Source organism: Dermochelys coriacea, chromosome 7 (assembly GCF_009764565.3).
Source record: "Dermochelys coriacea isolate rDerCor1 chromosome 7, rDerCor1.pri.v4, whole genome shotgun sequence".
NCBI classification, from domain to species: domain Eukaryota; kingdom Metazoa; phylum Chordata; order Testudines; family Dermochelyidae; genus Dermochelys; species Dermochelys coriacea.
The window spans coordinates 104375821-104390870 of NC_050074.1; the positions used below are offsets into that span (position 1 = coordinate 104375821).

The window sequence follows — 15050 nt, forward strand, 5'->3', positions numbered from 1 at the left end:
CTACCAGAGATGTTAACGTGTGTACAAGCTGAAAAAAAAGGTGTGTTAACGAAGATGCAAACATCACCAATTTTGGAAAATATGTATTAATTTCAAGAACAATTCAGTCCATACTTTGCAATATAAAGAGATGGACCACTTTGGACAAATGAACTTCCCAAATGAAAAACACATTTTTGGAAGAAAGCAGAATATTACAAAACTCTATGCCAAAGATATATTCTGTAATCTGAATTATCTGGTCCATTGCAGGTGTGCAGATGATATTGACATTTAGTTTTGATATCATCATCTGTCTGGAGCTTTTATATTTCACTAAAATGTTTGTCAAAACCTCAAACACTCACAGATGGTATTTTTTCACCTATGTTGAGAGCCAATATAAATATATATTCTTCCTACTGACCTTGTTAGAAATGCTTTCTAGATGAAAAATTGAAAAACAGTCAATACCTTGACTTGAAGGAAGAAAGTCCCTGAGCAGAGACTGCACTCAAAAATAATGCTTCCCCTATTCCCTGAGCTTTCCGCAAGGAGCAACTTTATATACACTATGAACTCCAAAAATCTGTTATGAACTCCAAAAATCTGTGCCAAGATCTTTGTTCTCGGTGTGGTTTAAAAGAAGATACAGTTAGCATTGAACACTTACAAGGTTTGGAAATTCTTTTCCAAAACATCTTAGACCACTTACGTTTCCTTGCTGACATTCCTTTGTCCAGGAACCTTTAAGTGCCATGATTATAAATCTTCCTGAGAACTTCAGGCAGAAGTGGAAAGTCTTTTATCAATAACAACTCTTTCTTCAAGAAACAGTTTTATGGGTACCCATAGTAGAACCTTCTGATCTTTTTTTTTAAATATTCTGGGGACAAAAAGGTTAATTTTGTGAAGCATCCCTCTCTTTTATTGAAAACTAGTCTAATGCAACTGCCAGTCTAATGGAGCCAATCTCTCTCTCCTCATCCAAACTGCTTTTCATATACTTTTTTCCTGAAAAGTGAACTGCCCAAATAGCTGTTATTTTATATTAGAAACTTATTTCCACAGCAGTGAATTTTCTTGTCCCCCTTTGTTTACTTGGGTAAATTATTAAGGTGTTGTCTGAGTCTCAGACAAATGGAGGCCCACCTCACAGACATCATATTCAGTAACGGTAGATTTTTCAAAAGTGCCAAAATGACTTAAAAGCTCAAGATTCAATAAAAATAAATGAGGCTTGTACCCTTATGTTGCTTAGGTACTTCTGATAAGCTGCTGTGGGGAAAAAAGAATCCCATTGTGAACATGTTCTCCTTTTGATGTATCCTTGCAAATTATTGACTGCTGTGTGTGGTAATCCAGTTTATTAGGAGGAATTCTTTCATCTCTTCCTGGAGTCTCTCAAACCCTTTCTATCAATCAAACAAGTTTGTTTATTTTACTCTCGTGTAAACTAAACTTAGTGCTGGGAAATCATGTTGCTTTTGCCTAAAATAATCAATTATCCTACCATCGCAGGAGGAGAGCCCTCTAATACTTTGGCTAGAAGGCACAGTGATGCCTTGATGAGTAAGTCACCTTATTATGGCATAAAATATACCCCTTCCATAGAACAGGGCTGCTTGCACCATGAAAAAATAATGACAATCTTGGGGTGTGTTTATTACTTAAAATTACAATTTTTAATCTTAAAGATAAAACCTTATCCTTGGGGAATCTCTGATGGGAGGAGCTGAATGCTGTTAGAAAGTAGGTTTCAGAGTAGCAGCCGTGTTAGTCTGTATTCGCAAAAAAGAAAAGGAGCACTTGTGGCACCTTAGAGACTAACAAATTTATTTGAGCATAAGCTTTCATGAGCTACAGCGAAGTGAGCCACAAGTACTCCTTTTCTTTTTTGTTAGAAAGTAGGTGTCTCTGAATTTCAAAGACAGCTGATACTGCCCTGGCACTACAGTAGCAATGGTCAGTGATGCTAAGCTTAATACGGTCAGTTGCTGTATAATCACAAGATGCTTCAGTTGTTACATTCTGGAATGTAACAAAAATTAAATGGGCACTGACAGAGCCCAGGAGGTAGAAACATATAATCCTCTTCCCCTAGCTGCTTGAAATATTTGAAGTTTTAAGATTTGTGCTCCTTGAAGTTGTGGGGTAAAATTTTCAGAAGAAATCATCATTGGTCTGACTCTGCTCCCGTTGAATCCAATGGAATCTCAAGGAGCAGAATTACACTAGAGCTGAGCATTCTTGAAAATCCCACTGATGATATTCCAGTGACCTCATTTCTCCCACCTCCCTGTTACCCAAATACACCAGGCCAATAAATCCATGGTATTTTTCAAAACCAATGTTTTACATTTTTGTGAGCATGTAAATGTGGCAGCAGTGGCTAGCCATTGGCTGATGTACACAGTGCATTAGATAGCAAAGTGATGGATAGAATATGGGACACATTACCTTTTTTCCAATGTGTGTCGTTTTTTCAGCATCTTTACCATGACTGAATTACTTTTAAAATATTCCAAATATCTAGATTTTCAGTTTGATTGGAAAGATACTAAAAATGACATGAGGGGTTCAATATTGAGCTGTGCTTATTTTTAATCTTCTTTTGGAAGAAAGGACATCTGGCAGCTTCTAGTAAATTTCAGTCAGAATAAAGACATTTTATTATTAATCGAGGAATTTTTTATGTTGCAGCCTACTAACCTACTAGGTTTCTTTGCTGTTTTGAGTGATTACCAGTCACATTTTTTTCCTAATCTCCTGCACAGTTCTGCACTAGTTCATGCTCTAGTCACGGTGACCTATTATGAGACTTTCTGTTTCCAAGTTTAATTTTAAACTTCTTATTCTATCTCAAATGGAACCATGGAAGAACAAAAGTCATGATTATTTGATCTTAATATTACAGATGTGTCATTTTGTTTTGTTTTTTGTTTTTTCAGAGGCCTCTTAACGGAGAGCTTCACAGAAACGCACTATTTGAAAGATGGCACTGATGTCATTCTCATGCGCAATTATACGGTAAGGTTTGTGTCTTGGGGAATAGATGATGCTTCATCATTAAAACACCCACCACGTGAGTGCTGCCAGGATTGGAGGGTGAAATAAAATAGCTAGCTGGGTATTCTTTTTAGATTGTTGTCTTTGGCAACTGCTTGTCCCTGTGTACCTAAGCAAGAATTCTGAGGGGGAAATTTTCAAAGTGGGGTTTCACCAATGACTGTCATTGAAGCCTGTAAGATTTTTGCTGTTAAAGCCTTATACAGCTCTTTGAAAATGCACTCGTTAGAGTTTTCTAGTAGGCCACAAACAGCCATTGTTGCACAGATAAGGAGTGAAGGCCGATTCAATTAAAAAGAAAGCCCTAAAAAGCTGGCTTCCACAGGCCAGTGCCAAAGGTCACATAAAGACATTCCAAGGTCTGTGTGGGTTTCCACAATGCAAAAGCAAGATGTATCTTTTATTTTTTGTTTTTATTCAATCAGGCCCTAAGATATTTACAAAAAATATATCTGGCTAATTTGCTCTTCGTTAAAATAAGCACAAAATGCCCTTTTTTCTCTTTTAAAAAATGCTTTTTATAAATAGTTACAGTTTTAAGGCACTCACATTTTTGTCCTCTGATGGCAAATATGAATTCCTTAATTAAAAACAGTGCAGCAATTGATTTTAATTATGAAGTTTATCTTTTATCTGGCTTAGTAGATCCAGCTCGGATGGACTATTTCTTCATTTATTTATTTACTTACTTACTTAATCAGTAGAAGCATCTCACTCCATGTTATCTGTAATGATTCTGTAAAGGAAGTATTTTCACTCACGTCTTTTTAATGCTAAGAAATATCTTCATTATGAAAAGCCAGTCATATCCAGACTAAAGCAATCAATTTTGAAAGGTATCAGCCTCTTTCTCTGTGTGTGCACGCACACGTGCATGTGTGACTGTATGCACATGTCCACACATGCATATGGTGGTCATATCTTATTTCAAATTAGTGCAATGGAAAATGGCTGATCACTTCCTTTGGAAGATTGTATAACATCCCATGGGCTAACTTTATAAAAGGAGGGCTGTATAGTCTGTGCTGTAAGTAAACAGCAAAAGGGCAAGTAAATGAAAAATTTCAAAATGGTTTTAAAATTCTTAATATTCAAATGAGGAAAGAATATACAACTTTTTGTGGTTCACTATTGAAGCAAACTAATGTCAGCTATGTGTACTGCTGACTGTAGAAAGTTTCCTCTTTACAAATACATTTGAAAGAAAAGTTTTAAGTAGGCAATGTACTTTGGTACAGTGATGATGGCAGAAAGACCCGAAATAAATAGTACTAACGGTGCAGTTTGCTTCCTAAAATAGTTTGAAGAAACCAGTACAATACATTTTTGATCAAGAGCAACTGCAATATTGTTTAAAAGAAATGTCTTCCTGAGGTTCTATAATTTGATTTTACATCTTTTTTCATTCAGTATTCTTAAAGTGCCTGAACGATGTACTCTAAACTAAATCAAGTTACTGATTTATAATTACCTGGCTGTGGAAATGAAATCAGGTTTTGGTCCCTGTGCTATTTGCAGTCCTAGGTCTGAGCATTCGCTTGGTGCAGATGTTACTGTTGTTTTCTCTTCACATTTATACTATATACTAAATAGCCCCCTCCCCACCCATCTGTCATTCTCAAAGTTAACCACTCCTTTATTAGTTAATGGTCTGCAATAAAGTCAGAGCACAGCTTTAAATACAACAAATCAGCTAACTGTAGTAACTATTCGTTTTTGCGGGGGGATCATCTATTTCATTCAGTAATTTAAAACAGCAAAAGTCTTTTTTTGGTGGGTGAAAAATTCTGTAACTCAGCTGAGTTACTGAGCTAGAAATCAATTTTCCACCAGTCCAATCACAGGATATGATCTGATAGGTTTACCATTTTTAATATTGAACTTAAAGGAACCTTACCTTCTTGCAGCATGTGGATCTTGAAGAAGTTATGAAATGAACAGACGAGTTCAAAGTTAATGAAATATCTAGTTGCATGTCTGGAGTGGGAAGGAATAAGAACCTTTTCTATAATACACTCTTTGATAATGTCAGTTACACTTTAGATGCAGTCTGTATCAGCCTGGGAATCATCGTCCCCTTCCTCTTTCACCAGACACTTTCACAGACCAGGCAAGTCTACACTTAAAAGGCTGCATCAGCGCAGCTGGAGCACTTTAATGAGGATGGTCTAAGCCAATGGGAGAGAGCTCTCCCATCAGCGCACTTAATCCATCTCCCCAAGTAGCTATGTTAATGGGAGAAGCTCTCCTGCTGACATAGGGCTGTCTACATAGTGGGTTAGGTCGGTATAACTACATCACTTGTGTGTGAAAAATCCACACCCCTGAGTGTGACATAGTTGTACCGATACAGGTCTGTAGTGTAGTCCAGGAGTTTGCTGCACACAGCTAGAGCACACAGATATCTGGCTTCCATGAGCAGCACCAGTTATAAATTGTGCTCCTGCCTGAGACTCCAGACTACTAACTCTTATGACTTTTAGTGGATGTTTATGTAACCAGGCTGTCTCAATGTCAAGCAGAAATATTGTGGCCATGCCTAACAACTACATGCCCTTAGTTGTGAGTAAAACAAACCTCTAGAGAGAATTCAGTGTGTGGAATTGCTCCTCTTTGTGATTTTCTTTCTCAGAGTGTTACTAGCACTTTACTAAGGCAAACAATGAAGACACACTAATAATAAGTCACTGACACACCATTTTTCTCATTGCTTTATCTATGGCAAACCATATAAATTCAGGTTTCAGAGTGGTAGCCGTGTTAGTCTGTATCAGCAAAAACAACAAGGAGTCCTTATGGCACCTTAGAGACTAACAAATTTATTTGAACATAAGTTTTTGTGAGCTAGAACCCACTTCATCAGATGCACAGAGTGGAAAATTCAGGAGCAGGTATAAATACATGAAAAGATGGGAGTTGCCTTACCAAGTGTGAGGTCAGTCTAATGAGACAATTCAATTAACAGTAGGATACCAAGGGAGGAAAAATAACTTTTGTAGTGGTATTCAATGGAGATACGCTGGTGTAAAGCCAGTGTGAGAGGAGGATAAGGCCCTATATCCTTCAGCACTTTCAGCAGAAGAATATAATTTTCTTTTCTACTCAAGAAAGTAATTGGTTTATAACCCATGGAAAAGAAGTCCTTGAGGAATTCCACCATGATTTCAACAATTTCCATCTCACCATCAACTTCAGCCTAGACCAATCCACACAAGCGGTCCATTTCCTGGACACTACTGTGCTAATAAGTGATGGTCACGTAAACACCACACTATACTGGAAACCTACTGACCACTATACTTGCCTACATGCCTGCGGCTTCCATCCAGGACCACACCACACGATCCATTGTCCATAGCCAAGCTCTAAGATACAACTGCATTTGGTCCGATCCCTCAGACAGAGACAAACCCCTACAGGATCTCTATCAAGCATTCTTAAAACTACAATACCTACTTGGTTAAGTGAAGAAACAGATTGACAGAGCCAGAAGGGTACCCAGAAGTCACCTACTACAAGACAGGTCCAACAAAGAAAGTAACTGAACGTCACTAGCCATCACCTACAGCCCCCAACTAAAACCTCTCCAGTGCATCATCAAGGATCTACAACCTATCCTGAAGGATGATCCCTCACTCTCACAGACCTTGGGAGACAGGCCAGTCCTCACTTACAGACAGCCCCTCAACCTAAAGCAAATACTCATCAGCAACTACACACCACACAACAAAAACACCAGCCTAGGAACCAAACACTGCAACAAAGCCCGATGCCAACTCTGTCCACATATCTATTCAAGGGACACCATCATAGGACCTAATCACATCAGCCACACCATCAGGGGCTCATTCACCTGCACATCTACCAATGTGATATATGCCATCATGTGCCAGCAATGCCCCTCCACCATGTACATTGGCCAAATTGGACAGTCTCTACACAATAGAATAAATGGATGCAAATCTGACATCAGGAATCATAACATTAAAAAACCAGTCAGAGAACACTTCAATCTCCCTGGACACCATCACATTAGGCCTGAATAAAGACTGGGAGTGGTTGGGTCATTACAAAACCTAAACCTAATTTCCCCCATACTAATTTCCCCCTACTGTTACTCACACCTTCATGTCAACTGTTCGCAATGGTCCACTCTCATTAAAGCTACAAAAGTTATTTTTCCTCTCTCGGTATCCTACTGTTAATTGAATTGTCTCTTTAGACTGACCTCTCACTTGGTAAGGCAACTCCCATCTTTTCATGTATTTATACCTGGTCCAGTATTTTCCACTCCATGCATCTGATGAAGTGGATTCTAGCCCACGAAAACCTATGCCCAAATAAATTTGTTAGTCTCTAAGGTGCCACAAGGACTCCTCATTGTTTTTGCGTATAAATTCAATTCAGACTATAACCCACTGTTCTGAATTTTGTTACATTCTCATGTTAAAAAAATGCTCCAAATAAATATTTTCTTATGAGGGAAACTAATTTGCTTAGGATTCATATCATAGCTATTCCATTTTACCCTGGTCTTTCTCTAGGTTATTGCTTTCTTTAAGAAATCAAGGTAGGCTTTAGAAGTATGCTGTGAAGGGCTGTGTAATTGAAAACCATTCCCTGACACTGAAAAGGTTAATTAATGCAGCTAGATGTGAATGAACCAAGTAATAAAAAGGCATAGTGAGATGACTGTCAGTTGAAACATGAGTGACAACTTTCTTTTGCACTAATAAGATAGCAATCTTTTAGAATAGTATTTTCAGCTTCCAGATAGCATTTAAAGGAGCTGTGAAAAAAAGAAATGCTGAACCTGACACAATCATTACTTTCCAGCCAGTCACATAATTGGGGATGTAGTATAATCTTTAGTCAACAATAAAATTAATTTTGATTGCAGCGAGAGTCAGTATCTGTGTTGTGGTTGCCTTTTGCAAGCAAATGGATTATTAAAGAAATACAATAACCCAGCCATAAAATGAAAAAGGATTGTTGCCTTTCAAAATAGAATAAGACCCTCTTATTTTTGTTTGTTCCTAATAGTGTGCTGCTACCCGGCTAGTTAATTTAATAAAATGCTTCCTTTCCAACCCACTTTTCATTTGCCCTGGGAGTTTCTCAAGCCATAGATCTGAGATTAGTTTTAGTACATCTCACAGTATGCTTAATTACCTCCTATGAATTTACATCCTATTACTAAAGAAAATTTACATCTAAGCAAAATGTTGATGTTAATGTGATTTGTTCAGCTGCTTAATTTTATAAAATGCCCCATATCATAGCTTTCAGATAACATAATCAAGGAGAAAAAACTTCACATTTTAAATACACTGTTGATTGTCTTTTAGCAATTAGGGATGTCACAGGTACTTGTGTGGACTCCTTTGGTCCAACATTAAACATTGAGAATGCTCATTACAATATTTCATGGAGGCAGAATGATTGCTATCAGTGGGATACTGGATGTTGTTGCCTGAAATCAGACAAGGTTTTTAGATAGAAAGGAGGGGAGAACCTTATAAAAACGAGGCACTGAATGGAATTTATGATTACCTAAATGTTTGCTCCTTCCTTCCTTTTTGCAATTAGGGTCACTGCTATTACCATGGTTCCGTGCAAGGGTATCCTGATTCTGCAGTCAGTCTCAGTACCTGCTCTGGACTTAGGTAAGTGAGCTTTCCAAACACATCTTGGACATCTAAAAACACATATAATGATTACAATCAAATCCCATGCTTCAAGGCTTCAGTTGGTTGCCTGCAGGAGTCAAGAAGGATTTTTCCCCCCAATAAATAATTGGCTAGATGTATTCTGGATTGATGTTTTTTCTATCTTCCTCTGAAATACCAAAGCTCGGCCAAACCTGGAGTTGCGACACCAGACAGGGTAGACCAGTGTTCTGAGTTGGTACCAAAAATCCTCTTTCTAGATGCTTGATTGGTGTGTCTTGCTCAGGGTCATACTGCTCTCTGGATTTGGGGTTAAGAATTTTGCTCCAGATCACATTTGGAGGGACCTTGGACTTTGGTTTCTTGGCACCTGAGTCGCTCCTGTTCTCTGGCTGTGGCAGACAGTTTAATCCTTGATGACTGACATGCTGTTGTCTCTAACTAGAGTCTCTGAGCTCAATATATCGGAATGTGATTGAAATTTAGTGACCTGTGATGTACAGAAGGTCATGGTTTGTGCATGATTTGTGTAACCCCAGTATTAAAGTTGAACGTGGGGACTAGGAATGAGAATTCATAGAATTTAAGATGAGGTGGGACCATTAGATCATTTAGTCTGACCTCCTGTATATCTTAGACCAGGGGTGGCCAACCTGTGGCTCCGGAGCCACATCTGGCTCTTCAGGAGTTAATATGCAGCTCCTTGTATAGGCACCGACTCCAGGGCTGGAGCTACAGGCGCCAACTTTCCAATGTGCCCGGAAGGTGCTCCCTGCTCAACCTCTGGTCCTGCCACAAACCCTACCCCCACTCCACCTCTTCCCGCTGCCTCCCCTGAGCCTGCTGTGCCCTCACTCTTCCCCCTTCCCCCCAGAGCCTCCTGCATGCCATGAAACAGCTGATGGGGAGGGAAGGGGAGGCGCTCATTGGCGGGGCTGCTGGTGGGTGGGAGGCGCTGAGAGCAGGGCGGGGAGCTGATGCGGGGCTGCTGACGTATTACTGTGGCTCTTTGGCAATGCTCATTGGTAAATTCTGGCTCCTGCTCAGGCTCAGGTTGGTCACCCCATCTTCGACCATTACATTTCACCCAGTTATCCCTGTATTAAGCCCAATAACTTGGTTTTGGTAAAAACATATTAACAGGAAAGGCATACCAACATGATTTGAAGACATTAGGAGATGGATAATCCACCACTTCCCTTGGTGATTTATTCCAGTGGTTAAATACCTTCCTTTTAAAAAAAAAGCCTTATTTCTACTTTGAATTTGTCTGTATTCGGCTTCCAGCCATTGTTTCTTCTTCAGGTGATGGTCTCTATTTGTATTCTACTGTGGGTGCACATACGCTCCATGCACCAGAGACTGGAAGATTTTTGCTAGCTATTCTGTTGGTCTGTGCCTATGTCTTTCTCCTCTTCTTGATCCAAACCAAGGGTATAAGGGGTGATGCAGACTGACTGATTCTACAGTTCCTTTCTACCACCCATGGTCCAAGATGGAATCCTTCAGTGTCCACAGTGTTTGCTACAGCAGCATTTGCTTTATTCAGTAATTACCTGTAAATAATTGTCTATAGTCTTTAGATAGTTATAGATAGCATCTTAGTTCTTAGCTTAGCTTAGTTAGTTAGTCATAATAGATGAGGGAAACCTTCCTCCAGATACACTTCTAAAAAGAAGACTTCTTCACCGACACCATCTAAGTCTGCATCCCAGTGCAGCAGACTAAGGACGTCACAAGAGGCATGGTGCCAATCTCCAAGATCCTAAGAATAAGAGTGTTTTGAGGCTGCCACCACCCATAGGAGCAGGACCATCTCTGGTACCAACCAAGGAAAAGCATCAAGCACCCCTGCACTGGCGTTACCACTGCACTCTGATAAGGACTCGTCAGAACCTAGAATTCTGGCCAGAGTGACTTTGCCTGTAAGCAAGAATAGGCATCCTCATTCTTGCCCCACCCTAGCCCTTGTCTGGGGAGAGATACATTACACCTGAGGACATAATCATCCTTCCCAGATCCCAAGTCTCCCACCCTTTCAGATCCAATCATCTCAAGAGAAATCCTGACGCCAATGGTCCAGGGATATCACAAGAGAGCACGCAAGCTGCTCTCTGGTACCTTCTGCCACTAGGGCATCACAAAGTCTGTACTGACAACAAAACCCATGGAATCAGAGCCTACCTTTTCCTCCTTGGGTGAATCAAATATTAGCGAGACAGTATTACTGCTGAGAGAGGATATCTAGCTGGATAGTGGATCCAGAGTCTCCTGGGGCTCCCCCCATGCAATCTCATAAGACAGTGTGCTAACCTTGGTACCAATGGCACACAATGCCATCAAGACCAATCCAGCCACCTTTTGTTCCCACTTACCTGCCTTATTGGGGGTCATGGGACCCATACAAGAACTATTCCGAGTCAGTAAGATGTTTTTGAGAATCATGTCATTCTTCTTCTCACAGGGAGGAGATGGAACCCCCTCAGGAAATGGATGAGGAGCGAAGAACCAACATCAATGGAAACGCCTGCTTTGATGGGTCTGTTCTCATCTTCATCCCCTGATTAGAGGGTGGCACCAGCCTTGCCTTCTCCACCTGATGATTGCAAGCAATTCCAAGACTTGCTAAAGAGAGTGGCAGACGTACTCCAGATTCCCCAGAGGAAGCACAGGAGATATTTCATAAACTCCTGGGTATCCTACAGAGTGTGGGCCCAGGAAGGTGGTGCTTCCCGTTTTGCAGACTGCCAGCATGGTCTGGCATACCTCAGCTACATGCACTCCTATGCCAAAAAGTACAGAAAAGAAATACACCTCTACCCCAATATAACGCGGTCCTTGGGAGCCAAAAAATCTTACCCCGTTATAGGTGAAACCGCATTATATCGAACTTGCTTTGGCCTTGAGCATTTCCGTTATTAATAGTCACTTCCCGCCCCCTGACTGATCCCTCAGAACCCCCGACCCATCCAAACCCCCCCACCCCCTGTCCCCTAACTGCCCCGACCCCTATCCACACCCCCTGCCCCTGACAGGCCCCCTGGGATTCCCACACCCTATCCAACACCCCTGTCCTCTGACCATCCCGCCCCCAGAACCTCCGAACCATCAAGCCTCCCCTGCTCCCTGTCCCCTGACTGGCCCCCGAGACCCTCTGCCCCTTATCCAACTCCTCAGCCCCGGCCCAGCATCCTTAACACGCCACTCAGAGCAGCTTGTCGGAGCCAGACATGCTGACGCGCTGCTTTACCGCATTATATCCGAATTCGTGTTATATTGGGTCATGTTATATCAGAGTAGAGGTGTACTTCATACCAGACAAGAGAGCAGAGTTTTAATTCATACCCCTTATCCTGAATTCCTTAGAAATCTAGGCTGCCACTGAAATAAATAGGCAATGTCATCCTTACAGAAGGGATGGATCTTGGAAGCTAAATATTTGGACCTATTTGGAATGAAAGTTTTTACTACAACCAGCCTGCAATTCTACATCAAACTGTCATGCATTAATGTCTAAATATGGTTTCATTCATTATTCCAAGTTCATGGAATTCACTGACAAACTCATGCAACAGGATTAAGTGCCATTCCAAGCACTTACTGAAATAGGTACAATGATTGCCAGATAATCCCTTCAAGCTTCACTTGACACAGCGTCCTAGTCAATGGCTATGGCTTTTTTTCATGCATAGACTGTTGTGACCTCAATCATCCAGATTCCCCAGGGTAGTCCAATCTACAGTGAAGGACTTGCCCTTCTAAGGGAACAGCCTGTTCAGTGAGAATATGGATGATTCATTATGCTCATTGAAGGACTCAAAGACAACCCTCCACTCCATGGGAATCTACACTCCACCAAGGAGAAAATTCTGTAGACCACAGTCTCATAACCAACACCTCAACTCTTTTTCCATCAAAGGGGATATGAACCACTACAAAATGGCAGAGGATGCAGGGGAACAAGTACAATGTTCTCCCCTCTTCCTCCTTCAAACCCCAGCCTCTCACTAAGAAACACTTTCGAGAGATCTGAATCAAACCAGTTGCCAATCTATCTACGCAACATTCAGATACCCAATTTGGTGACCATCTAGTTCATTTCTCCCAAGCCCTAGCAAATGATAACAGAAAAATGGATCCTTGACATCATTCATATCCTCTACACTATAGCGTTCCTCTCTTCCACTCCAAAACCCCCAACTGTATCTGTCTTCAGGGACCACTCCCATGAGAGGATTCTCATTCAGAAAGTAGACTCCCTTCTTCAACAGCGACCCACAGAACTGGGACATCACCAACATTGGGGAAAGGGGTCTTACTCAGAATATTTCCTCATTCCCAAAAAGAAGGAAGAATGGAGACCCATCAATATTGCAGGCAGCTTGATGCCTTTATCTGCAAATTGAGATTCAGAACAGTAACCGTGGCATCAGTAATTCCCCCTCTGAACAACTGCAGCTGGTTCACAGCTCTTGACAAGAAGGATGCCTGTATTCACATAGACATATACCCCACGCACAGAAGATTCCTGAGTTCACTGTAGGTTTGAACTATTGTCATTACAGGGTGTTCCCTCTTTGGCCTCACAACAGTGCCAAGAGTATTCAGAGGTGTTATCAGTTGTGTAGCCTACTTGCACTGCCACAGATCATCACTTTTCCCTTACCTCGAAGACTGGGTATTACTAGGGAGCTCTCATCAGGAGATTCTGACAGTGATCTCATCTCTGCTTAACCTTCCATGCTTACTGGGACTTGGTGTAAACATAGAAAAGTCCGTTTTAGTTCCCATACAGACTATAGAGTTAATTGGGGCAACACTGGACTCTGTCAGTGTCAAAGCATACCTTCCTCAGGTCAGATTCTAATCAACCATGGTATTCAGCTCCAGATGAGCCTGTTCAGTCTGTTCATTTGTCATCCTTCTAGGTCATATGGCCCCCTGCACCTATGTTACTCCCTTTGCAAGACTTTGCTTCATTGCCTACAAGCTTGGCTCCAGTCAGTATACATGCCAAGCAGACACAATGTGGAAAAACTAGTCTCTCTCTCTCCCACAAATCTCTTGGGAGAACAGGGAGCAAGTGTGTTCTTCATCATCCCCACCCCCACCCCTGAGAAGACATTGATCACAGACATCTCCTTGTTAGGATGGGGCACTCATCTAGATGAGCATACAATGAGAGGGAGATGGAAAGTGGAGACTTTCCAAATGAATTTCAGGCTGCATGTTATAAGTTAACAAACAACCCTCCTCCCCATCAGTAGCCAAGACCCCATCAGTAGCCTCGCTTTGGGATGTTCCTCTCACTGAAAACTATAAGGCAGCAATGTGGGGTTCTGTCCATATCTGTAATAGACATTACACTCTGGTGCAAGCTTCTCCAGCTGACGCACCTCTCAGCACAGCAGCACTCCAGTCATTGGTACCACAGAGATTCTTGCATCTTCTTTCTCAATTAATACTGCTTCTCAGTCACCCACAGTGGAAAACACATAGGGATTATCACTTGAAGGAGAAAGAAGGGTTGCTTATAGTATATGGTAACTGGAGTTCTTTGAGATGTGGGGTCCCTATGTGTATTCCACTATCTGCCTTCCTTCCCCTTTGCTTCTGATCCTTGATGCATGGTTCATGGTAGAGAAGGAACTGAAGAGGCAGTTGGTCCACACCGCCCTTTATACCCTTGGTTCAGCACATGAGCAGGAGAAGGGTGCAGGAACAGACCAACGGACACTGCTAGCAAAAAAACTTCTGGTCTCAGTCGCATAGAGGCAAGGCACACCCAAAGTAGATTACAGATAGGGACCACACATGTTGAAGAAATCTAATTAGTGTAAAAAGTAAATAACTTTTATTTCTTACTGTACCTTTCTCCACTAGATTAAAGATCCCTTTTAAACCCAGTATTTTCTCCCCATGAAGCATTTATGCACTAATCCAGTCACCTCTCACTCTTCTTTTTGATAAGGTAAACAGATTGAGTTCTTTAAGTCTCTCACTATTAGGCATTTTCTCTAGTCCATGAATAATTTTTCCAGTCCTTTCTCCAATTTTTCAAACATCCTTCTAAAAATACAGACACCAGATCTATACACAGTATTCCAGTATCAGTCTCATCCATAGAGCTGGCTGAAATTCAGGATTGCTGGTTTATGAGAAACGTTGACTTTTTGAAATTTGGTTCCTAGAAAACCTGAAAAAACTTCATTTCAGAAACACAGCCACATGGTGTTTCCTAAACAAAATACAGGTTTCAGAGTAGCAGCCGTGTTAGTCTGTATTCGCAAAAAGAAAAGGAGTACTTGTGGCACCTTAGAGACTAACAAATTT

At 41.2% G+C, this 15050-nt stretch overlaps 1 protein-coding gene across 1 annotated transcript in view; it reads left to right on the forward strand.

Annotated features, from left to right (window-relative positions):
- Positions 1 to 15050, forward strand: part of ADAM12 (ADAM metallopeptidase domain 12) — a 374238-nt gene that overhangs the window by 247256 nt on the left and 111932 nt on the right. Inside the window, exons 7-8 of the mRNA XM_043518460.1 lie at positions 2931 to 3009; positions 8638 to 8714. Coding sequence (XP_043374395.1) covers positions 2931 to 3009; positions 8638 to 8714 — 156 coding nt within the window. The remainder of the gene's footprint in view (positions 1 to 2930; positions 3010 to 8637; positions 8715 to 15050) is intronic.